This window comes from Lichenostomus cassidix, chromosome 3 (genome assembly GCF_008360975.1).
Source record: "Lichenostomus cassidix isolate B80296 chromosome 3, HeHo_3.0, whole genome shotgun sequence".
NCBI classification, from domain to species: Eukaryota; Metazoa; Chordata; class Aves; order Passeriformes; family Meliphagidae; genus Lichenostomus; species Lichenostomus cassidix.
The window spans coordinates 32,859,343-32,885,424 of record NC_139483.1 but is presented as its reverse complement, the minus strand read 5'-3'; the positions used below and the strand labels follow the sequence as shown (position 1 = coordinate 32,885,424).

Sequence of the window (26,082 nt, the reverse complement as noted above, 5' to 3'; positions counted from 1 at the left end):
CACATATTTTTTTCCTTCCCTTATGTACAAAAGAAATAAAGTCTCAGAAAGGGTATTAATCATGAAATTTCAGAAGAGAAATGCCACAGTTTACTGCACACAGTAGAAGCTGTCCTTCACACAAATAAGGCTGAGAATTGCTAAAACAGTCCATTTAACAGACTATAAACTCCTGTGAATATTGTTCCCAGTGTAACAGCTCAAAACTCCACTGCCATTGCGTTCTGACAGGTAGATAAGGAAAGAGAGGTACACAAATTGCAGTACTGGAAGGGAAATAAACTCTTGGTACTGTGTTAAAAATTCCTAACAGGGGCTCTGGAAGAGAGAACAAATTGATACCTTCGGAATTTTCAGCACAGGTATCTAGAAAGTCTTGTCTTCAAATATGCAAGACTTGCTAGACCTTTAGCAATGACACCTGAAAAGAAACTTCTGCCTTAAAGAACACACTAAACACAATACAGATCAAAGTGACAAACAGGAAGAGTAAGGACAGCAACAGTAACTTTTAAGCACCTTTTTCAAGAAAGTAGCTTCACAGCACCTTCAAATTTACTTGAAGATGACTTGTTCTTGTTTTCTACCTATTGCTTTTCTCTCCCTCACCTCTCCCAGATACCAGAGACAGCAAATACGAAGCCTTAGGGGTGGATTTGAATTACAAAAAACAATGCCTAACCAACATAACAGAGAACAGAAAAGCCTTATGAGGTGAAAAAATTAATGAGTCTACTAAGCAAGTTTAATTTAGACAGTGAAAACACACTGTGAAAGCTCACCTACAGCTGCCTAATTAGAATGTTAATTATATTTACCAAAATCACGATGTATTTGCATTGACAAAGCTTTTCCTTATCGTGTATTTGCATACAAGCCTTTGAAGACGTTTATTTTTGCTATTTGGTAGGAAAGAATGGATCTTTCTACGAAAGGAAAGCCATAGAAACTGCTCACTTTGCAGTGAGGATAGAGTTCTTCCGAACATCAAATAAAATAAGCGTATGTTGAAATTTACATGCAGTCCACAAGTGTGCATTTTCATGTATGCCAAGAAAACCCTCCACCTCAAAAAGCAGAGGCACAGGCGCTACGAAGGGAGCCCCTCTGCCCTTCCCCTGCCGCCCAGCTCGCAGCCCGCTCTCGCCCCGGAGCGCTGTCCCTCCCGTTCCTGCTGCCCAAACCAAACCAAGGGGCTCTCGAGCAGCTTCCCCAACACCGGCACTTAACCCGCCCTCCGGTCCCGCTGCGAGGCGACATGCGGCCGTCGAGCCCCGCTGCAAGCGGCTACACCCGCAGCTCCGACCCCCGCGGGGCCGTTCCTACCGGGCGGCACGGCAGCTCCCCGCTCGGGACGCGTCCTGCCTGCCGCGGGTCACGCAGCCCCGTCCGGGCTGGCGCTGGCAGCCGCCCGTCCCTGCCAGGTTTAAATCCCCGCTGCGCGACCCGCCCCCGCCGGCACCATCTCCGGAGATGATGTGGCCTCAGCCCGTCACCCCCACCCCGGGGCACCCAGGGCGGAGCTGCCGCCGCGGCGCTTTCCCCCCTCGGGGACGGCGGGCGCTCCCCCGGGGCACGGCCCGTGCCGGGCTCTGCGGCCGCTCCCGCCGCCGCGGCAGGAACTTTCCGAGTCCGCCCCCGCCCTTCCCCGGCGCGGTGGCGGCGGCGGCCCCGACCCCCGTACGCACACCCACACACACCGCGGCCCCGCGGCGGCTCCCGCCCACGGCGGCGGCGGCGGCGCCCCCGGTCCCGCCGCGCTCACCTGCGGCCCCGCTGCCCCGGGCCGGAGCGGCCGCTCGCGCATCTCCAGCCCCGCGGCTCCCCGCACACACACCACAGCCGCCCGGGACGGGACGGGGCTGGCCGCGGGGGCTGCCGGGAGCTGTAGTCCCGCGGCCGCGCTCTGCCGCGGGTCGCTCGGCCCGGACGAACCACGAGCCCCGGCGTGCCCCGCGCGGGCGAGGGGGCTCAGCGGGCGCGGCGGCGCAGGCGCAGGACTGCCCGAAAGAGTTTCCGTTAGTTTTCCTCGGCCGTGGCGGGCGCTGCCCCGAACCGCTACGGCGGGATGGGACGGGCCGGCCGCGGCTGCGGGGCCCTGCGCTCCGTGCGGCAGCTACCGCCGCCCTGGCCGCGCCTCTCCAGCCGTGCCAAACCCTGCGTCCGAGCCAGCTCGCACTCGCCGGCTGCGGTGCCAGCGCCGGCCGCGGATTTGGGCAGCCCCCCGCCCTGCCCGCGGTACCTCCCCACCCCTCGGCCCGGCCGGGGCAGCGACAGCCCCGCTCTCCATCCGCGCCGCTCCGGTTCACCTTGCCGGGACGGGGGTGGCGCAGCCCCGCGGGGATGTCCCCTGGGCCAGGCAGGCCCTCCATCGCTGCACAGGAAATACTTGACCTAGTGTGTCACAGCATCGCGCTGCTCTTTTCCGTGGCCGCGCTGACCTGGGAGCTGGAAATGGCCTTCAGCGTCCCCGTGCTCCTCCCGGTAGCCCCCACGGGTGTGCGTGCAGCTCAGCAAGGGCTCACAAGTTCTCCAGGCCCTTGCTGACATGACTCTGGCCGTCTCTTACTGCGCTTCAGCCCCCCCTTCTGTGATTCACCCAAACCCCATCTTCTGCCCTGCTTTAATGATGCCACTCTTGGCATCAGCAGCAAATCTCTGCACGCAAGATATTTAGCAAAAACAGCGAGCTGGTGCAAGGCAAAACTGCATCTAACTTCCCTCCAGCCCAAAAGCTCCCTGTTAAGAGGCAACACATAATGTTCCTTCTTGCATTTGGATTCAATTTCTGTGTACAAGTCTTAAAATAATATTCACCACCATAGGAAGTTGCTGAAGTTTAAGTTCTATTGCAGACCGAAAACACGTTGAAAAGGCAAACTGTCAGATTCAAAGGCTTCTAATGCTCAGCTCAGCGAGACACAGATGGAGAAGCAGATTAGTGCCTTGTCATTTATAGCTCTGTTTGTAACGTACGTTTCTCATTTCCTTCGCCTCGCGCTCCTGAGGCCTGGCCCAAAACCCACTGAAGCTGAGGGGAGTCTTTCCGCTTTCTTCACCCTATTTTGCATCAGACCTTTACATAGTGCAGCTGATAGAGAGTGTAAACAGCTCTCTGCTCTGACTGGAGCCATTTTATTTGATAACTAATTAGCCTGCAGCTTCTTGTCAAAATCTGGAAGTACTTTAAACTAAAAATGTAGCAGTTAATGGTTGATTCTGCTTTCAACTGGTTTTGAATGCCAAAAACCACCCTGGGACTTTTTAATGAAGGCTATTCCATGAATAGAGGATGTTCTTGCCAAAGCTCTGCACCAGATAACTGAGCAATCTTCGTTTCCTTTTTCCTCTAAAGTGGGACTCCCACACGCCACCACTGTAAACACAGAGCCTGCCTCCATAAACATGATTTCTGATGCTTAGCACAGCAAGGAGTCATACTCTACTGTACTTAAAGTGCAGCGAGCTTCTCACATTTTGAGTAGCAGCCCTAAAAATAACTGTTTATGGACAACACCAGATGGATATTAGGTATTACCACAGCCACTGGGCAACGATTATATTTCTTTGTAAAGAAGCTCAGATTTATACCATCCAATAGGGTTGGTGCTATTTAATTTGCTACCCAAAGCTGTGATAGCTGCTTTTTCATAAATCAGAACAGAAGATGGATTAGCTACAATCATTCATTACAGACAGGACCGCATCAGCCAAAGTAAACCAAACTGCTGTAAGTATTTGTTTGGTGTTGCTTTCTATTAAACAAATATCCCTGAAGGATCCAAACCCTGTTCTGTTTGAAAAGATCTCTGTTTAAAACACATTTGAAAGCAGCTCTGCATTCAGCAGCTATGTATGGAGCAGCACATACATCTGTGCATGTGTACAGCTGACTCTATGTTACTGCAGCATTGTGACAGCATTAGCTCTGGCTGCAGAAACTGACAGGACAAGCATTCTGGTGTGTTATTTTTATGACTACCATAATTAGTGATTTCCTGTGGATTTCATCAATGTTCTTCATTTTTTTTCTGAGCCCACATCATTCCCTCAGATGGTCAGCTTCTTTTCACAGCTCAGCTTTCCCTGCTGAATCCAGCTGTGCTTTACAAATCACTCTCTCTTACATCTGCAAGATACCAGGAAACAGATAACTTTCATTGTATTTGTTTGCTTTTATAAACAAAAAAAATGGTTTTCATTCTGTATGGACCACAAGGTCTATATAAACAGACTGCATTTGGAACTGGTTTATAATTCTAAAAGTGCACCAAATTTTCCCAGTTTGAAAATAATACTGCTAGCATTTGGACATTTTGTATCTGAAAATGGATACATAATATATTCATTTCTATTTACCATTCTAATGTTTTGAATATTTTTATATTCAAGGCAATGTCTTGGGAGCCTTTGCTGGTGCATTTGCCTTAGAAATTCCATAAGCACATGCTGCCATTATTATTTTTTACTGCTTTGACACTGATGTTGCATAGCAAAGGTCTCCATTTAGGATCTGCAAGATCTGCAACAAAGTTTGCAAAAAGAGGAAGTAGGTACCTCTATGGACAAAACACAGAAATGCTTTTCCTTTTTTTTCTTTTTTTTCAGTTCATTGTCTCTTTCTTTCTCACTCTCTCAACTCAACCTCTCCCATAAGGGAACTGAAAAGTTAGGAGTTAGGAGTTCAGGTTTGGTTTGGATAAAATCCTGAAATGTGGGTATGTCTCTGAATTACCTCATCGTCTTGGTTTGAGCCCTTAGCTGAACTTTGTCCCAAAATCCACCTCCAACAAACCAGTGAAAAGTTTAGTATATATTAAAAAAAAAAAAGGAATCAAAATTTACCTTGATATAAACACATATTTTAAACTTTTTTTTAATTAAACAAAATATGAATTTATATTACAGGTTATAGGTAATTGACTTTTGGATTTCACTTACCCCCCCACTAACTTAAGGAATGGCCTCACAGATCCTTTCATCTGCTAGATGGGTAGCCTCATTCATATTATGTATATAATTCTGCTGTATCAACTCTGAAATAAAATTATTTCCCTAAAGAAGTGTTTAGGGCTAACCTAACACATCTCACTTATTAAAGCTTTGTCTGTGAAAGCATCAGTCCATGGGAACAGAGCCTCTTAAACCTGACTCACCAAGTGGGGTGCTCTGTGGGTTCCAAACCCCACAGAGATCAGTGGTGATGAGTTAACCACTGGGATGAATAACACCAGCTGAAGCCCCCAAGATGCATGTGAGCACTGGGCACCTGCAGGCCCCTGTGCTGCTCTGTGAACATCAGCCCCACCACCCTTTCCCTCTGGGCTGGAAATCCTGCCTCTGGATTTCTGAGTCTGCAGCAGCCAGGCTGCTCAACACTGGAAATCTCAGACTGTGTCTGCTGCCTTAATGCTGTTGGCAAATCAGTCATAGCTCAGGCTCAAAATTACAGAATCGTAGAGTGGCTTGGGTTGCAAGGGACCTCAAAGATCATCAAGTTCCACCCCCCTGCTATGGGCAGGGACACCTTCCACTAGACTGGGTTGCTTTGAGCCCCATCCAACCTGGCCTTGAAAATTACTTTATGTGGATTCCAACCGCAGCAAATCACACTTCCTCTGCTCTCCCTGCCAAGGGCCTGCCAGTCAGAAGAGCCAAGCATTAAAATTGTGTTTGTAGCAGTGGAAGGTGCAGGAGTTCCCTTTCTGGAGAAAACTGGTGTGCATTAAATCCACAGCACTGTGCAGTGCATTCCTCCAGAGTTAATAGCCATGGTAATGACAGAGCACACAGCCTCAGCTTCCAAGGGGCGGTTTGGCTGAAACGCTGATATGTTAGAGGGACAGCAGAAGGAATAGTTTCTGACAGCGGAGCCTCCATCGACTGTCCATCGGGACTTCAGTAGATGGCACTGTCACACCATCACTTCCTGGACACAGGAAGGAACAATGTACAGATCACACTGTCACAGATTGTCTGTGCTTTCCTTCAAATAAACTACCCTTTTTCCCCGCTCTAGATGACATCTGATTACCTCTATTTGATTTTTCAGAGTAATAATCTAACTGTTTAAAATGCATATAGTAGAAAAGATGATCACCATGCAATTTGTTGACACATTTTCAATTATGGAGCTGGACTAAACAATACTTCTTTTTCCTTTATAAATCCCTAGAAAAACAAAACGTCCGTCACCTTTGATAGTTTTCTTAACTGTGCTTATTATTTTTTTAAATAGTTACATAATTCTATTTTCAGCTGTGTTGTGATTTCTGTTACATGGAATTTTTTTCCCCTTAATCTTCTTTATAGACACAGAACTTTCTGGGGTGAGAACTTTCTGGTTATGAGAAGGGACATCTCCAGTCCAAATTTTGAAAGTAATGCTTAAAAAAAATCCTGTTTAATCTCTCTATACATCTGGTCCAGCACTGACATTTTTATGTGTGTTTCCCACGTAGGTGATATTAACACTGCTTTAATCTGACTTTACACTTGCCAAATTTGTAATCTATTAAACAATTGTAACCCCCAGAGCAACCACAATGCCTTAGGGAAAAGCAGTGTTAGCTAGTCCTGATTCAAGCTTATATTCTTGTCAGATTTCTCCTGTAGCTATTGTATTTATTTTCTTTTCTGCTAAATTGCATGAGAACCCTGGCACATCACCCAGAAATTCTGTCCAGCATCTGGATTATATAGTCAACCACAGGAAATTTCACGGAGGGGCAACAGATTTTTTTCTGTTGTGTAGTTCTGTTGGGATCACCATCATCTTGGTAGTTGGATTGAGACTAATTTCCCATTACTTGATCTCTGACATACTGGGGCTTTTGTCTAAAAATCTGTCAACCATGCTGATTTTTCTTGGTAATCAAAAGATTGCCCATTTCTCCCAATTAACCAGTGACTTGGCTGTGAATTTGAAAAATTTTCCTAGCAAAGCAATGTGTGGACTTTCACGACTGAAAAAAAAGGGCACCAGTTTAAATTAACTCTTTGTTTTCCGATACATGAAAAAAATTGGATACAGCCACATTCTGAGTATCAGCCAGAAGGATGCTGCATTTGTAGTAAAGTTATCACCAGCAGAGATGTCATCTGTATTCTGGGTGGGAAATCCACTAGCTTTCCTAGGAAATCTCTGAAATCTGGGTCAACAATCTGCAAATCACAAAATTGTTCTATTACTCTAACATCACCCTTGTGGACACTTTGAATACCTGCAAAGCTGTAGTTGCTAGGATGTGGCTTTGCAGTACAAGGCTGAAGAGCAGCAAAATGACTACTCCTGCTGCTTCCCTCCTTTCTTTCTTTTTCTTTTTTTTTCCTTTTACTTTGTTACGACATTAAGGCTGAACTTTAAGAAATATGCAAAAATCAGAGGCTTTAAATGGGGCATCTCTGATGCAGAATGCTCAGGTGTTTTCTACAACATCCTAGTGCAAGAAGAGATAATAAGCTCAGAAACGTGTATCTTTGGTTAAATAATTTTAATTGGTGCACTGCAAAATGCCCCCTCACCAGAGATTTTGCTTCATTGTTAGTTGATGGTATAATTAAAGATTTTAAAATGACTGAAGAGTGAATTTTCATTTTAGCAAGTGTTGTTGTCTTCGGCCTAGAAAAGACCATAAGAAGAACTTATAAAATAACTAAATGAAACCTCTTTGCAATTGCGTAGGTTTTAGCTGTCACACTCCTCCCGCATAGCCGCTCCGAGCTTCTATGAGCCCCGGGCGCTGCTCCCGGCCGGTTCCCAGCAGGAGAGCCGGGGCGGCCGCAGAGCCTCCCTCCCTGCAGCGCCCGCAGCTCCCACCGGTGCCCGAGCGCTGCGATCACGAGCCGCAGCCCATCCCGGAGCTGCCCTGGGAACACAAAACCAGCTTTCAGGGGAAAGCCGCAGGCTCCGGCTTTTCCCACGGTGGGAATCACGAGTGGCTGCGCCGCCCCTCCGGCCGGGGGAGGAGGGAGCGGGGAGGGGGCCGGGAGCACCGCGCTCAGCTCGGAGGGAGCACGGGCTGCGGGAGACACTGGCAGGGCTGCGGCTCCAGCAGCCAGCGCCACTCCTGCGGCAGCCTCCTCCCTCGGTCCGTCCCTCCGTCCGTCCCTCCTCCGCCTCCACCTCCACCCCCGCCGGCACAGCCGCGGCTCTCTCCTTGGCACCCCGGGACTCGGCGTGGCGGAGCGAAGGGATGGCGGGGGTCGCTGCCCGGCTGCTCGGGGCGCTGTGCCTCGCCGCCTGCCTGCCCCCGGCGCCCGGGAGAGACGCAGGAGCACAGTGGACCCTGGAGAAGGTGGGTCGCCTTTGCCTTTCCCAGGCGCTTCTTGCCTCTGGCTTGTTGGAGGGGGGAGCGCCTTGCCGGCGGGCAGGGATAAGCGGCTGAGCTGGAGGACAGCCTCATCCTTCTGTCCTGGCCAACAACGTGAATTCCGGCTGGGGTCATCCTTGTCGCGGTCCCGCAGGTGAGGGTGGGTGACATGGCTTCCCTCTTAGCTCCACCTTGGGGGCTGCAGAGAACAAATCTTCACACGTTTGTCTTCTCACCACCTGGGACTGGGCAGCAAGAGCGATAAACTTTGCCAGGGGCAGCTAGCGAATTTAAGGGGTAACCCAAACAAGGATAAAATGGATCAAAATCTGAAATTATATTCCCTAGAACATTATACGCTCTCTAGCTTTCATTGTGATTACGGTGAGTCAGAGGACAGTGACTTAGTTTGAGAAGACAAATAGCTCTCCAGCAGTGATGTACACATATCTAGGAAAAAAAAGCGTTGTGCTGATAGGAGTCACAAAATTGTTTTGAAAGGATATAATGTTCTAATGTGTTGTAGACCCATACTATATTGTGTCTAATTTAAAGTACTGTGTGAACTAGTGGAAAATGGAATCTTGAGATAAGGTTTAATTAAACAGTGGTAAGCCTTAAGCCCCAGATTTCAACTGTAGCAACTCTTAGTGGTCCATTATGAAACATTAATATAGTTTTCTTCATAAAAGGACTAAACCACATGAAACATAGGAGAGGATAAAACTGCAAATCACATTTGACTAAACATTTCAGGTATTTCCAAATGGAAAATATACTTCTCAGGCCCTTCCCCAAGTGTTTGTAGAAGAGCTGAACTCAAAGTTCAGCAAGAAGCAACTGAATTCCACTAATCCAGTGCACCATTCTCTTCACCAATAGATCAGAGTCCAGGGCAAACTGGTAAAATGAAGCTTCCCTCACACCTTTACACTCACTTCCCCTTAGGCATTTCCTTTCTCCTTGATTTTGTTCACTCCCCATTTACAGAAATGTTGGATTGTTTGTTTGTTAATGAGATACTCTGTCATGCTGTTCTATTAATTGTATCTTACAATACATACATACATACACATATATATGTATAGCTCACAATGTTATAGATATAGCTTATGTATAGACTATGCATCTGTAACATAATACATCTGTATTACACATAATACATGTATATGTACATATATTGTATATATATAACACGTGGGGCTAAATCTTCAGTCACGCTAGTCAGTGAACAGCCATGTAGCCCCAGTGCTCCTTCTTCCAGCCCCCTAGAGCCCCAGCACTTCACTCCTTAGCTGGTTCCACTCTGACCAGTCCATCTCCTCGCCAGTGCTGTCACTTGTCATCCAACCACAGAACCACCACATGTGAACTCCTCTGCCTGTGCACACAGTAAGCAAGATAACTCACTCTTTCTCATCAAATTCTTGTCCTTCAGCAACTTTTGTTCTGTCTTCCTGGAGGGATGTGTGAGTCAGAAATTCAAAGTCCTACAGGTAAACCGGGGCTACCTGTAGAACTTGGAAGTCTGGCAGTTTTATACAGCTTAGTACAACAGGCGTAGTGACAACCCTGTCATAAATACATTGTTCTGCCTCCCTGTTGTGGCAAAATAGGGATTGACCAACACTGTAAAGAGTGAGTCACTTACAAATCTTATTTTGCTTCTCTTTTATTTCATAACCACTTTTGTAATTCCTCTCACTTCCCAAATTTGAAGATATCTCAATTATTAGAAGTGGAAATTGCTCTCTTCTGAAGTATTTTCACGTATTTGTACTTTAATAATGTTTCTTTGCAAAGTGATTTGATGCCCCCAATTACCAGACATGTTCTTCACTTGTTCATCTGCAGACATATCTTCTGAACCTCCTTAACTAAATTGTCCTCCTACACTCTTCTGAAGTACATAGCTTTAGCTTTTCTCTCTCCCCTTATAGCCTGCTCCTTCTAAACCGAATAGCTCCCTGACAACATTTTCTCTTGTCTGTGCTTCTTCTACACTGGTCTAAGTTCCACCATATTAAACTTTTAATATTTAAAAAAACTGTTTTGCAACTTCCACAGTACAATTTCCAAACTTTCAAAAGTTCATCTTTATATCAGATGAAATGCAATTCCTCTTTAATCTATGTCTAAATTTGCTAGCATTAAAAATGTTAACAGCCCATCCTAAATTTTGGTGTCCTTATAGTCTTACAATTCAGCTTTAAACACTATGAAAATTGGCACAATGAGATTCAGTATCTTTGTGTCACCCCTCTGCTTAATTTCACCAGTAAACTCAAGTAGAGTTAGAGAAAAAGTTCACATGGAGATAAACAGCTAGGAAACAAAAGAAGGGTAGAATTAAATGCTTACAGTGAAGTCTGGAAAATACTTGTGCTCGAACTTGCTTGTGCAAACACAAAGTAGAAAAGAAGTCAAACAGTGAGGCAAACACCATTTTTTAACAATTTTCATCACCTAGGGTAATAAGATAACAGGTAATAAGATACCTGATTCTTGAGGTCAGTTCAGATTCTGGCCAGGTAATGGATTATAGATGTTATTTCAGACACATGTGAAATGACACACATGAGTGAGTGGAAAAGGAGAGGGAATTATTATTTTTTAACACATACAATGATGGGGTTAGACTACAGATATCTATGAACAGGTCCGTTTGATGCAGGAGCAGCCAAAAAGCAAGTCAGCTGTTAAAGAGTTTGGAGAAAGAAAAAGAATAAAATGAAAAAAAAAAAAACCCCATTGTTCTACAGTTGAAAGTACGGTGGGCTCATGTTCCAATTTCTCTCCTTTTGCTCATCTCAGAAAGGATGACATAGACCAGGTGCACCGAGGACAGCAAGTCTGATCAATCATGTAAGGCATTTCTGATCAAAGAACAAATAAACAGCAGTATTTTTCATTAGGAGAAAGACAAGAGTAGGGGGAAGACCCTCTGATATAAATGAGGAATGGATATGATAGGACCTGAAATAGGAATCTATAAAAACAGTAGTGGCCCAGGAAGTTTCTGAGAAGAGAATTGCTAGACACTGGATAGATTCAAACCTGGTGTATCAAGGGGCATTTGAGATGTCCTTGGGAATCCCACTTGGCATTCAGCTACCACTCCAGAGCACTGCAGGGCTCTTGCACATCAAAGATGTGCATTTGCCAGCTACAAAGGCAAGGATGTCTCCAGTGCTCTGGGTCACCTGATACATCCCCATAGGCCTGCACTTGGGCAACAGAAAGGAAGTCACTTGGGAGGTGGCTCACATACTAGCGGTTGTCACAGGAGACAAGCTGTCGGTTCTGAGGTTAACCCATGTGTCACCAAGCTGATGAACGCCCCAGCTAGCCCCAAATGTGTCACAGCATTCTGTGCAGTCACACTCAGACTGCCACTGTGGGCAGAGGTCACAATGACACAGCTTTACTCCCTCTGGGAATGAGTTGCCTTACGCATTTCTTTGCAGCAATGCATCTTATAACACAGACACAGTATAAAGCTAAAAATACTATTACTACTAGAAACAAAGCTTCTTGTGTTTGTCTCAATAGAAACCTCAGCTGAAGGTGGCATGGTTGCAGACATGACATGTAGAATTAAGATATTAGGAAACAGAGAACCCATTCATGGGTTGAGGTTTTACAGCTAGCTGGTAGGTAAAACTTTCTCCCATACTTTCAATACTACCACATTTTCCATGGAAAGGAATGATATAGAAGCCAATAATTTCTGAGTGAAAAGGTTTTCTTAAATTACGTTTTGTTGAGAGTAAATCAAAGTAGCATAATATATCACATTTATTGTAATTCTGAAGAAAACTATGGTTGTAAAGGTCTGGTAATAGCTATAGCAGTCTTTCTTCTCTCTGTGTTCTACAGTATTCTCACCAACCAAGAATTTTAGGTTCTGATGCTATTCAAAGACTTGTGGCCAGCACAGATATTTCTGAAATGTGGGAGAATGACTTGCGCCCTATCCTGATAGAAAGATACCCGGGATCACCAGGAAGTTACATTGTGCGGCAGGTAAGACAACAGTTCCTGAAAAGCTCCAAGAATATCTGTTATTTGTATTCTGGTAACGCCATTGGTGACCCACACTACAGACAGTCCCTCTAAAGTGACAGTCACATTCCTTTCATTCAGTAGGATGAGCCCTATCATTGTTCAAGTCTAGACTGCATAGTGCCTACATGACACAGCTTGCACAGTAGCTGCCATTATTTCCCAGGGCTGCATAGCATGATGAAAAATATTTTTTAAAATTTATTTGTGTTTTAAATTAAAAAACTTGCCTCAGGTTTGGTACCCAAAGTACAACACAGTGGTTGTCCTTTCCCTCACATGAGCAGCTTTTTGGTCACTGGTTCAAACCCAAGACCATGCATGGGAGGAAATAATGACACCCCCCCACACACACTTTTTCTGGAGAGGTCCTGTCCTGTGCTGTTACAGTGCCCTGGAGTGTTGCTTCAGACGGGTGTATCAACATAACAGGGGATCAGAGGGGTCCAAAGGGGCAGGCAGATGAAGTGGTCAGCACAACAAAGCACAGCGCTGGTCCACAAACAGCTCCTCTGGCCCAAGCACAGCAGTGTCCCAGTGCTGGGCTCACAAACCCTGACTGCAGCTGGCCCCAAGGCAGTAAAGGCTCCAGCATACTGTCTTTGAGCCACAAGAAAAGACCACACAACTGGGTTGCTGCCCTGTTGGCACCCATGCTCTGCACTCACAGCATGGACATCTTCACTACAGTGTCCATGCCACCTCTGGATTACATTAGCCAAGCAGGAGACAGACAATGGTACAGCTCAGTTTACAAGACATTCGCAGCATCTCACTAGCCTTCATCTACCCTTCAGGCAGTGACTCAAGAGCTCTAAGACAGCCCTAACTACAATAAATTTATTAGCCACTCTGCAATTGGTAGACTGGAAAAATGCAGCTTTTTAATGTTTCGTGTGTGTGTGCATGCACATGTCTCTATAGATTTAGTTTTGTGGTTTCTTTAGTGATAGTCTGGAAGGCAGCCAAATAAAAGGGGGAAAAGGAAGAAAAACAAAAAACCAGCTGAGCCTAGGCTAGAAAACCACAGATCATGTTCAAAATAGGATGATCCTGTTACAAGGTAACAGCATGTATTAAATTAGACCCCCCACAAAAGGCGAAAAAGAAGAGTCCCCTATTGTCAAAGCACAATAATGGAGTTTGAAATGAATGACACTTCTTTGTTGAGACACAAAAAGCATCAGAGTCCTTTAAGGGAAAAGGCTATTGGGAACTCCATCAAGTCCCCTTGATATAGTCCCCTTAATCCTTAACGAGCATCCTTCACTCTGCCCACTGATAGCTGATAGAATACAATGCTGTAAAAGCTTTCAGAGGTTGACCACAAACAAAATGGAAGTTTGTTCTAGCACTAAAATCTGTGGCAATATTCCTACTGACTTCATTAAGAGCAGAACAAGCCTTCAAAGTCTGTTTTCTTCTGAGAGGCTTTTCCTAATGTTTACTTAAGGAGAGAGGAATCTGCCTTTAAGAAGCACACTAGGGACCCATAAAAATAAGTTGCTCAACAGAGAAACAGAGATGTCCCTCTAATGTGAATTAGCCAGGACTCTAGTTGAAGTATAGCTGGGGTTGTTAGAGGTATTGTCTTTAGGTAGGAAGATAGCTCTAATTAATTATTTCTTTTATAGATTGTATTAATTCTTATCTTTATATAAGTTACATTTACAGAATTTAATTTTGAAACATTGTTCTGAAATGTTTAATTCTTTCTTTAATTTAAAGGAATCTATCTTAAGGCCTTTCAAACAGTTTATGTCACTTGAAAGGCAGATTTCTCACAGAAAGCCCAACCACCTCACACCAACCAACCAGCTTTTTTTTTTTTCTTATACTGCTGTGGCATGTCTGTGTGGTAATTGTCTAAACAGCCACACCAAGGTCTCTGCAGCCAATTCTGACTTTTAATTTAAGGGCTCATCTGAGTAAAGATTTGAAGATGTTAACATTAATTCTGCTCTAGTTACACCTGAAAAAGACACTGGCTTGAAAACTTCAGAGATCAAGATCTTAATGTGTCATAATAATTGGTAAACATTCAAAACACCTTCACACTCCAAAGACAAGGGTCAAAAGGAAGAAATAAAAAGCAAATGAGTCAGTCAAAGGCTCAGGTAGCAAAGTTATACTGTGACATCACATTCTTTTCTATAAAGTTAATTCTTTAAAATACCATGAACTTACAGAAATAAGCTTAAGAGTCACTGTTAATTAGCCAATGACAACTTGTCTGCAAACTCTTTCTGATGCAAGAAATATTAATGATTGTTTTTCGTAATTGCAGCATATCAAACAACGCCTTCAAATGTTAAAGGCTGGTTGGGAAATCGAAGAAGATACATTTCAGAGATACACACCATATGGATATAAAACATTTTCAAATATTATCAGCACTCTTGACCCTTCTGCAAAACGCCATCTAGTACTTGCTTGCCACTACGACTCCAAATTCTTCAGACAACAATGGCAGGACAGAGTGTTCGTAGGAGCAACAGATTCAGCTGTGCCTTGTGCTATGATACTGGAGCTGGCACGTGCCCTGGATAACAAGCTTCAGTTAATCAAGGTAGTTTTTTTGTTTCATTCTCGTTTGCTTTTCCAACAGCAACAGGCCTCAGGGCATTTCCACATTCTTTTCCATAGCCTGCATGCTGGGTTCTCTGATTGCTGTGCCTGTAATAAATCTCCCATTGACTTGAAGAACAAACAGAGATCGGTATCTACCACTCTAAAGTACATTAGCATATTAAAATTTCTTATTAAAAGGGTGGGTATCTAAAAGTTATCTACATAAACATATACTATATAAAAATAACAAATTATACATGAATAATAGATGTTTCATAGACTTGGAAAGATATAATGCTACTTTTTGTCTAAAAGGCACAGAGCTCTACTCAGAAGTTTCTATCATATCCAGTAACATTGAGAGTCATTGACAAAGTTCTGAATCCCACAGAGATTTTTGTTGCATTCTGAGTCCTGCAGAAATCTCTCAGTTGTATTCTGCTTTGGGACACAGATTAACTAATTGTTGTGCAGAAGAGTTACACTCAGGTCTCCCCATCCATAAGGATTTCAAGTTTTTCCTCTTATTTTCTCTTAACAATTTGAATAGCTTATTTCTGAAAGCAGTATCATGTTATCAATCTGTGTTACCTGTGCTACAAAAATCTGCTTCAAAGGGCTGCAATTGCTAGGCACAAAAATCTGTTGAGCCTACAAACTCCAGAAGCTCATAGGATCACAAATCTGTAGGATTATGGGTTCACGAGTGCCATCTACTGGTTCAGTATTCACTATTTACAGAAAAATAATTCTCATATGCTTACAGAGCTTTCACAGGAAAAGGTCTCTCAAATGTGAGAGATACTTTATAAAGTGTCAGGAGTACACTCAGCTCAGGTATTAAGATTACTTGTCAGCAGTAGTTTCCAGAAACTGATTTGGTGCCTTCTGACATGCGAATATTTTAAGAATGAAAAGATTAAGAATATGCCAATATTTTTAGTCACAAAACAAAACATCCCTGTAATACATATGCTTTCATTCAGAAGCTTCATTTATAACAAATTTGCCTGGTGATTATTTATGAAACAACTTCTACACTGGCTTTGAAGGCTGGCATTTTTCACTACTAATACATAATTTTACAATGAAAAGTGTTTTATCATTTAAGATGACAGCATTTGACAAAATGGCAATTAATTACTTTGTACAGGCTACCATTTGTAGTCTGTTAACAAAATATACTTTGGGATCCATCTGCTTAATACATTAGCTATGATGTTTTTGCTCTTCTTATGGTAGCACAACAGACTTTGCTATGTTTTCAGCCAAATCTATTTATACTTTGACCTGAAGCTGTGATTTCTATCTTGATGCTTCTCCAGTTATATAGAGTAAGTTTAAAATTAATGTGCGAAAATATCTCTCTACATTATTAAAATGTGCTAAGCAGTAATAGTAATAATAACACAAATACTACTTTCTAAAACTCAAATGGCATTGAGGCAGTTTCCTGCAGAATGTAATGCAAAATGACCGCTGTCCACAGAGCTCTGTCACATGCAAAGGACAAAAGGCAGCAAACCATTGCCATTAGAGAAACCAATACATCACTGTAAGCAAAATCAATATCATCTTGCCTGTGTGAGAGACATTTTATAGACATTTTCCACTGGTGTTTATATTGGATCAGCTCCAGCCACTTGGGAGTTGTAGCCCATACAGGACATGACTGCTGCCTGTGACCCCACCTTTTTAACCACATCATGCAATTTTACTTGAAGCAGTGTTAATTCATAGAGGGGTTAAAATATTTATAGCAACTGTCAAGACCACAGTTCCCAAAACTGTTCATTTAATGGAACCAGGGATTTGTCACATTGTAGATTATTAGGAAATGCTGACAGTTCAAACAAGGCTTCAGATAGTAGACTCCTTCTACATTGTGAAGAAATTTCATAGAAATGTCTTTTTTGTGACCTTAAATATATTTATCATATATATTCTCAGGTTTAAGTGCTGTTATATTATTTGAAATATATGTTTTTGAAAGAGAAGGGCATATCTACCCACTATCTTTGCTTTGGTTTTGGGTAAAGTTGCCTCAGTGATTGCAAGTTCCCCTGAATGAAATGGTCTCAAAGAACTCCACAGATGCACAGCTGTAGCAATTATATTAATCCCTGTGGTGCAATCAAATAATAATATTAGCATTCCTATCAAGTGTTGTTACTGACATGTCTCCTCATTATCTGAGGTAATGTTGCTCCTACCTGGTTTTGCAGACTTGTCTCAACAATCAGGTCATATCTTCTAAAGTCAGAAATGAAACTTTTATCCAAAACCAGAATGATACGAGACTGGAGAATGTGTCACTGTGTTAGATAAGTGACAATGCCTTGACTGATCACTACCACTGTTACACCATAAGAACAGCCAAAGGAAGGTTTGCATAGGGGACCTTGGAAAAGCCCCTTACTAATGTTGCTTATATGACACAGTATTTGCCCTTTATTTAATGTTCTGGCCAGAATCAATTGTTTAACTTCCTCCAACAGGCCAGCACAGCATCAAGACCAGACCTTTCACTTCAGCTCATTTTTTTTGATGGTGAAGAAGCCTTTGTCCGGTGGTCCCCATCTGATTCCCTCTATGGATCTCAACACTTAGCTCAAAAAATGGTATCTACTCCACACCCACCTGGTTCAACAACCACAAACCAGCTGCAGGGCATAGTAAGTGGCTTTCACCTCCTTAATGGGTAATAGTAAATGGCATTTTAAAAAATATTGAATTAGTACGTAATTGGCCAAATTCTCAAGAATCCATGATCCCACTGAAGTTAGAGGGAGGTCTCTGTAAATATTATGAAATATGACAAAGAATTGATAAGTGCTTCTCAGGTGACTAGGACCTGCTACATGCAAGTATGAGGAGTCACAGAAAAATCAAAATATAGAAGTTTATTAGAGTGTAAACTAGGATACCCACCTTCTCCAGGAAAAGGTAATTCAAAGTGACAAGGAAAGAGCATGAAACATACTGACCTATGAACAAATCTCCCCTAGCTCAGTACTAAGCTACAACAACCTGTTTCCCTTTGATTCTTACTAACGTTCTGGTTGTCTGTTCCCTTCTACTTTCCCTGTTTACTGCTGAGGCACTTCTCTTCTGCCACTGCTTCTTGTGACTCATAAAGTGTCCTTCCCTTGACAGACTTCGTTGTTCCCAGGGGAAGAAGCAATTTCCTCTTCTTTCTCCCCACCTACCATAGTTTTTCTTTTAAAGAGATAGAACACACAAATTGCAATCTAAGCTATGCAGTCTGCTTCAGCCTGAGGAACAGAGAAATAGCTTATCTTTTGCCTACTTGGAAAGACAGCAAAATGTATCAGATTGGAATCAGGTTCTGCTAGTGAATTATTCTTAGTCACTATGGTAGAAATGCCAGATCTTTGGCCAGAGCTAGCGAAGACCTGCTCATGACCTATACAGGAACCAAGAGGTTTCATTGCTGCTGCTGCTGGTGTTGTAGTAAAATATTCTGTGCTAAAGATTCTTTCTTCTCTAGGACTTGTTTGTATTACTGGATTTAATTGGTGCACCAAACCCAGTCTTTCCCAATTATTTTCGAAACACTTTTCGGTGGTTTCAGAGGCTTCAAGCAATTGGTAAGCAGGAGGATATGGGCTTTGGATGAATTTCAAAATCTAGTGTGTAGTTTCTGAATGTATTAAGTCCTCTAAATGAGATTTCTAGATTAATTTTCTTGTTTACAGTAATAATATTTAATAATGCAAATGTTAAATTTGTTTTATCTTAAACCTTTATAAAGATATTGATATTTAATTAAGATAACTGGGGAAGACTCCCAGACACTTGGTAGCAATAAAACAGCTTCTACTATTCTATTCTGATTGTCACTCTGTGACTCTTGGGAACTGCTTCACTTGTGTTTAATTTCTCACTTCTGTAAAATGATGGTAGTAGCACCAATCTTGAGGTCTTCTAAATACTAAACAAAAGCAAAAGACAGTCACCACCACCTTTTTCTTCTTTGATGGCAAAAGCTTCCATATGAGAGAAAAGATAACTCAAATGTGCTAACATGCTTCATTGTCCAGAAATTGTAATAATCACTTTCATTGTGCATTACAGAGCGGGAACTACACAACATGAATCTGCTGAAGAATCACCCTGTTGAAAATCAGTATTTCCGCAGTACTTTGCACCGAGGCATGGTTGAAGATGATCACGTTCCATTCTTATTAAGAGGTATTAAGAGGAAATTCTTACATTTTGAAGTATATGTTCAGTAAGAAATGCATCATTTAGTGAATGAGCAGGTGCATATGATTCTGTTTTTCAAGCTTATTTGCCCCAACTTGAAGTTTCTGAATCCAACTTTATAACTTTGAAAAATATACCTGAACAAAAGCAGCAATAAAACATACCCATCAACATATTGCTGGAGCTTCCATGGTACAGAGATCATGGGAATTTCTGTCTGCAGCAGTATCTACAAAGTTAAGTGATCCTGGTCCACTCAGCAGAGCACCTTCCAAACAAAGGTGGGCCAAATAAGCACAGTAGATGAGAGAACTCTTCTGACTGAAGTTTTCTACAGTACAGCAAGGACTACAAGAGTCATATTGCTAGAGAAGGGTTAACCAGAAAGGAATGCAACAGTAGTTCAATGAAAAGAGAGTCTCCCTAGGAAAGGAGGAAATGTATCTTCATATCCAGCCCCTAATTTTACCATTGCTTATGCTCTGTTAACTAGTGAGTAATGTAAAATGTGCACAGAGCTCTGGAAGAAGGCACAAGAGCAGCTGCACCTCTCCACTTCTAAGTGAGCACTCTCTTCTCTTCCCTGAGCTATCCTCACTGTCTCCTGCTCAAGTGCCCTTTAACTCCACAAATCCTTCATTTTTCACACCAAGGCAGGGCCCAGGTCCAGCAAATCCAATGCAGCCATCATATGCATGTCCAGGGATATAAAAAAATCCTACACCAGAGAGAGAAGCTGATGGGGGAAAACAATGACTATGCCTCAAAACCTTTTCTAAAAATGTAACACCTAATGGAAAAAATTGATTCCTTAGGGGTATGCAACTGAAAAATCAGAGAGAAAAAGCAGTAAAACAGGAAAAAGGCTGTAGAAAAAAAAAAAAAAAGCTCCTCCCCAAAAGCAATCAGGAAGCAGAAGACTGATTTAATTCCTCTTTTACCTAAAAGTTGCAGTATGTATTTGTGGTTTGATGTACATATATACATACACACACACACATACATACATATCTATGCAGTGATACAGTCCTTTCAAGTGGAAGTTCCTTTATCTGAGGATAACACTGGTTCTATTTTACAGAGTAAAAATAAGACACCCTACTTTACCATTTATGGAAAGAACTGAAAAAATGCTTCAAAAATACTCAGTCTTAACACTTCCACAAAAACATGGTAATCAGTTTTCAGTTTGAGGGGCTGCAGTGATTTCTCTAAAATACAGCTCCTAAATACACAATGCAAAGAATCTAAAAAAAACCAAAAAAACCCAAACCAACAAGTAGCTAAAGGTGCCTTAAAAAAAAAAAGAGGGAAAAGTATTCAAAGGAAAGGAAGGTGGCAATTTTACACAACACACTAATGATAGGATGCAGTCACAAGCATCAAAACAAGAGAAGGTAAAAGGAAGCTGCAGTGACACACCCTATAAAGCAAGCTTATTGAGGACGTACCTGACTCTATTGCTAAATGGAGATGTATCAGGTGACTTAACAGAACTTCTCCAATATTTCTTCTTCAAATTTCACTTTCCTTTTCATAGGGGTTCCAGTCCTGCATCTGATTCCATCCCCTTTTCCTGCAGTATGGCATACCATGGAGGATACAGAAGAAAACCTTGACAAAGCCACTATTGACAACCTCAACAAAATCTTGCAAGTGTTTGTACTGGAATATCTCAACCTGTGACACACAAAACATCAAGTTGTACACCACTCACAATACTGTTTGTCCACCTTCACATTTACTATTTAATTGGATTGGAGAGTACCAAGGTGAAGAAAAATATGATAGCTCTTGCTAGACTGATTATTGATTCAGCTGTTCCTGCCCCAATGGTCGATGTAGCCAAATAAGATACCATTAAATAAGTTCAGCCTGGAAAGATTTTGATCTTTCCATGTTTTATCTCTGAATAAAAAAAAGCCCCAGAATTTTTCCAGATTATCTTTGTCTTTTGTCACATATTATTCCAGGAGGGAAAGCCTCACGACTTAACTGTATGATAGTTTTTACAAGTTGGGACCAACTTTTGCAGTGTTCAGCGATGAAAATTTATGCCATGTTACCAAAGGAGGCAAAAGACACAGTAAAACAGACTTCTGCTTTGGGTTGAACTAAACTACCTGAGGCTGAAATGAATTGCTAGAACTCCTGACACACAGATGTGATTTTTAAAACTCTCTGGTCCCTCTCTCCTCCTTCCCCTACGAAGACAGCTGCAAGGGCTCTTCTCTGCAGACAGCTGACCACCAGAAAACAGAGCAATAACCCAAATTCAGTTTTGTCCCTGTCATTTGTTGGATACTTTTTGATGGAGAAGGGTGGTGGGGGGTGATGCTAACAGGAAGGTATGTGGGGGTTTCCATGTGCTCGGACTGCAACACAGGAGATACAAACAGAAGATCAGGTGGTGTGTGGGAGCAATGCCCCAGTACACACCATACAGTCATGTGAGAATCATTCGCAATTTGACCCAAAAAGCCTCCAAAACACCACCCACCTGCTGTTTTTAATACAGACAACAGAAATAATCATACTAGGAAAGGGATCACTTTGGAGACTATGGTTTATCTAAATACAATTTTAAAGGCAAAGTGCTATCAAAATTAAAATGTTGGAAGCAAGACAACAGTTTAGGCACCAAAAAGATACCAATTAAACAACTCTGTGCTTTTACAATCCTTACTGGAATTATTCAATGAATTCAGTGTAACACTGGCAAAAAGAAAGTCTGGAATGAGATCACTGGGACCAGAAGAACAGTATTCAAAAGCTACTGACAGAATTATGATTTCCACTGGTGAGGAAAGGATGAGAGCATTTTAAGAAAAAAAAATAAAGCTGGTAAAAGATGGACTGAGAGAATACAAGTCAGTAATTCACTGCTCCAAACTTCCTCCCTACAAAGTTCTATCCTGAACGAAGAGATTTCAAAAGGTGGTAGGCCATGTAGTTATAGGCTTGTCAGATTTGGCCTCTATTTTACCATTTTCCTAAGGCAAACATTTTGGAGCCTAAGAAAATATTTACATCCATATTATAAAGTTGTAACAAAAATATGCACTTACAGCAATGAAAATTGGTACAATTTCACTGTAAAAGGATAGCCTGAAAATTAAATTCAATCTGATTTTGGTTGCTCAAGATGAAACGAAAGCATTTTGTGTCTTCCTATCACATTAACATTGGTGAGAAATGTTTGTTTTACATGCAACTTCTGAAACAGAATACACTGAAATTTCTAAAAAATTGGACAGATGTGTTTATTTTCAGGTATTACTGTACATCGGTGTAAATATATCAAAGCTATTTGAATCTTTGCAATCATATTTTCCTCTACTTCAGCCCATAAGAAAATAAGTCTAAAAAGCTAAATTAAATCTTCTGAAGTTTGAATATTTTGAGCAGTATGAGGCCCCTTCTGTAACCTCCGAAGTTGTGAAAAAAGATAACAAATAGCTAAACATAGAAATATTAAGCATGAGTTCACGTGGCTGATTTATTTTGGTGAACTCTTATGGTACTTCATACTTTGTAGGACCTCTGAAAAATGCAGTACACATTTGCAGTGTGGACTGCTAGTCTGCCTCTTCGAGAATTTCAAAGCTAACTTACAACATACTTCATTGTGAAATGTTGGATCAGAGGGTTGTTATAACTGGGAAAAGCCTATTTTTCTTAAATCTCTATTAAGACATAGTTGAAACCATAACTTAACCATGTAGTAAACAAAATTATGTCAATTTTGTCACTAACTTTTAACTGCCTGAGCAAGCAGCTCTCGAGTTATGTTTACTCAGTCCAAAGAAAAGCAATACAGGTTGCTGTAATATGATTCAATATTTCCCAAAATGTGAAGAAAACATGAAAAGGCTTGCTTTTTTTTCCTTCCCGCCTGTCTTTTGGGTTTGGGATTGGGTTTTTTTTCGTACAGGAAAAGAGGGCCATCTCCTAACTGGATGCAAGCCCTGCGATGCTAAAGAGGGAAGGGTCATCATCTTAGCAATTTATACGATCCACCACTTATTTAAAAAATAATTTAAAAAATAATTGCTGGAAGGAACACTTACATCAACCCGGTAACCATGTGAATCCAAGAATGTAAGCTCTCAAAAGCACAAGAACCTGAAGTAGTCAGTAAAGCAAAGACATGGTATAAGGTGGGTTCTCATTGCTACTAAGGCAGGGGGGAACAAGCATGTAGGACAAAGTCAAAGCCATTTGATAAAATGCCCAGAAAATAAAAAATACAAGTGAAAAGACCAGGACTGGTATCTCTTCTACTCTCAGTTTCAACACTGAATATGACTAAATACCCAGATCCATAGGGTCTGGACAAGCACAGAACAGATAATCACTTCAGAATTCAGAGAGAGGCTTTATGTTGAAGAACCTATCCCCGGATAGTTTTCCCTTCCCATCCAACATCCTTCCAGGTTGGATGGTGGCAGCAAAGGATAGAAATCAATAGAGGACTTCAGCTAATTTAATCAGCAGAACTGCTGCATAGGTTCTCTCCTTGAAAAGGATTTGTCACATCTGAGTCAGGGGATAGGGAATAAAAATCAATTTACCACCCACAAAAGGCTGTCACTGGCTTTGCATGCCAAAGGTGTGTGGTTACCTCCTGGGTAAAGGGAATGCAGAACACAATGAACTCAAGAACCATCACTCAACATGTAAAGCTGAAAAAACCCCGTATTATGGTAATTATTTGTCTTGTAATAGGTGCTCTGGCTCCTTTTGTATCAGGACAAGTCAGCTTCTCAGGAGAATCTGAAGCCAAGTAATGGTACCCTCCATTGGTACTATTGCCATGGCCCTCCAACTCTCTAAAGCTGGACACATTTACCTACAATGTCACTACATGATCCTGTGCAATCCCAGCTGGAACAACTTAAGGAAGTAACAATGCCAAATCCTCTAGCAGACAGAAATAACACTGAGTACCTCTTTTCTCTCTACCTGAGACAGCATTCTTAGCACTAGGAGTGAATATGATATAAATTAGTAATTCTTACTCACTACATACCAAATAAGCATTTAGATTGCGACCATCTAACAACAAAACACAGTTAGAAAAGACAAAATGCATTAAAAACACTTCCTACAGAATTATTCCAAGGACCCAGCAAAACAGTTCTGAAGTTTGACGTACCTGCTCGTTGAAGTATCACCTGAGAGCATCACTTAAACAATATATATAGGAAGATAACTATAAAATCTTGTACACAAATTACCACTTTTTTCCTTGTCATTTAAGAATTACACTGATTTTATTTTCCTTATATAAAAGGAGACATTTTGCTCTGTGCTGATTTAACAAATATTCTTAATATATTTATAACAATAAAGCAGCTAAAAAGCTGTTCTAGTATCTAAAAGAATCTTTATCATCTGCACATTTGATATATATTGTAAACAATCACTCAAAAAATATTTTTGTTAAAGTGATTATATTGCACTCACAACTCTGGGATTCTCACCCTCCCTTCTCATTTTAAATCAAAGATCAGCTTCATTTTTTAATAAAATGGAGCTTTAATTTTCTACTGAAAACAAGTAAGCATGCAATCAATATAATACAATGTATTGAAAATATCAGAAAAAGGGCATGTGTTTGATTATGAAACTGGAGTAAGGAACAATTCTTAAACAGGCCACACAAGAGTAGTATATTGTAAACATTCTGCTGGCTCTAAGGTGTTGTAGATGCTGTACAAAGTGCAGTCTAGTTCAGCACCCAAGAGGTACAGAGAATCTGTTCGTGTTCTGTACTTCAGTGAATTTCCATGCAGCAATGGCACATGTAATAGACTCACAGAAAGACAGGGTAATGAACCAGAGGTGATTACTGAGTTAACACTAACCTCAGAGAAACAGAATCAATCATTACAAGTTCATTGAAAAGTTTTCCCGGTCATTACACTTTCTAACAGAGCAATGAAATTTTCACTCTTGCTGCAAATGAAGTACAGAACTAGATTCCCTACTTGTAGCTTACAGGGACAGTGTCCCAGTGGCAGTCTGGGCACTACCCTTAGTCTAAAACATCCCCACAAGGTACATCTCCATCATGCAGAATGTCACCTTGCTTTTGAAAGAATGACTCCCTCCTCCAAGCACTGGCTCAAGAAACACAGGTCATGGAGGGGGTAAAAAACAAGAAAAAAAGAGGATTGCGTTGCTCTTATGCAAAAAAATAAATCCCCAGCCAGAGAAGAGGCCACAGATCTTTAAAATTCAAATGAAGGTTGCTTTCTCCACTCAGATCCACATGAGAAAGATTTCTTTATCAAAGCCATTATCTTCAGGTAACATAGTATCTTTGGAATCCCTGAGATACTACAGCTCCATGTAACCACCTCGGAAAAATGGAGAGACTGACTTAGCATACAGATGAACAAGGTGGAAGCCAATATATAGCACCCTGAGTTGCAAGTGACACATTAGGAATGGACAACCCATTCCCAGACAGCCAAGAGATGCAGAAGGATGTGCAGAGGAGCAATTGTAACATAGATACTGCATAGGAGAACAGAAAAAAAAAATTGAAGTATTTCTAAAAAGCCTTTCCCTGTTGTCAGAGCAGGGAAGGAACAGAGGAATGAGAGGGAAGAGCTCTCTGAGAAAGGCCCTGGAGAAACACCTGGACACCTCGATGTACAGTGGAGCAGTAATTCAAAAGCAGAGACAAGTAAAGTGGTCTCATTCCAAGTGTGCCCCAAACACTCCAGCAGTGACCATGAACTGTCAGCGATCACTGACCTGGGCTCTGGGTATAAACCAGGAATATAAATAAATTACTTTTCCCCCTGAAACTACAGGAAAAAGTACAAAGAGGAAAATACAAAGTCACAATAAAATCATAGAATACTCTTCATTGTCCAAAATGAAATACTGG

At 41.9% G+C, this 26,082-nt stretch overlaps 2 protein-coding genes across 5 annotated transcripts in view; one reads left to right on the top strand and one right to left on the bottom strand.

Moving 5' to 3' along the window:
* The window catches only part of PRKD3 (protein kinase D3), a 42,696-nt gene extending 40,785 nt beyond the window's left edge, over nt 1-1,911 (bottom strand). For 2 of the 3 annotated variants that reach the window (XM_085055209.1, XM_085055211.1), the window contains exon 1: nt 1,766-1,911. The gene's annotated coding sequence lies outside the window, so the exon portion shown is untranslated. Of the gene's footprint in view, nt 1-1,326; nt 1,412-1,765 lie in introns of those variants that run through there. The other variant, XM_085055210.1, reaches the window with a different exon arrangement.
* A 669-nt stretch (nt 1,912-2,580) lies between these two features.
* On the top strand, nt 2,581-21,113 carry QPCT (glutaminyl-peptide cyclotransferase). Of its 2 annotated transcripts, none has more exons than XM_085055216.1 (7): nt 2,581-3,730; nt 12,192-12,338; nt 14,665-14,946; nt 17,447-17,623; nt 18,460-18,559; nt 19,047-19,163; nt 20,719-21,113. In XM_085055216.1, the coding sequence occupies exons 2-7, from the start codon at nt 12,264-12,266 to the stop codon at nt 20,862-20,864; spliced, it is 897 nt and encodes a 298-aa protein (XP_084911342.1). In that variant the 5' UTR covers nt 2,581-3,730; nt 12,192-12,263; the 3' UTR covers nt 20,865-21,113. The 2 variants fall into 2 exon arrangements, with proteins under 2 accessions (XP_084911342.1, XP_084911343.1); XM_085055217.1 differs by lacking the exon at nt 2,581-3,730 and adding an exon at nt 8,106-8,297.
* Nucleotides 21,114-26,082: the final 4,969 nt, after the last annotated feature.

Excerpts from the sequence above, each read along its gene's own strand:
- QPCT (XM_085055217.1), top strand. The coding sequence starts at position 8,196 with ATGGCGGGGGTCGCTGCCCGGCTGCTCGGGGCGCTGTGCCTCGCCGCC. Across the intron at positions 14,947-17,446 it reads ACAAGCTTCAGTTAATCAAG|GCCAGCACAGCATCAAGACC; the intron begins GTAGTTTTTTTG and ends TTCCTCCAACAG. Across the intron at positions 19,164-20,718 it reads CGTTCCATTCTTATTAAGAG|GGGTTCCAGTCCTGCATCTG; the intron begins GTATTAAGAGGA and ends TCCTTTTCATAG.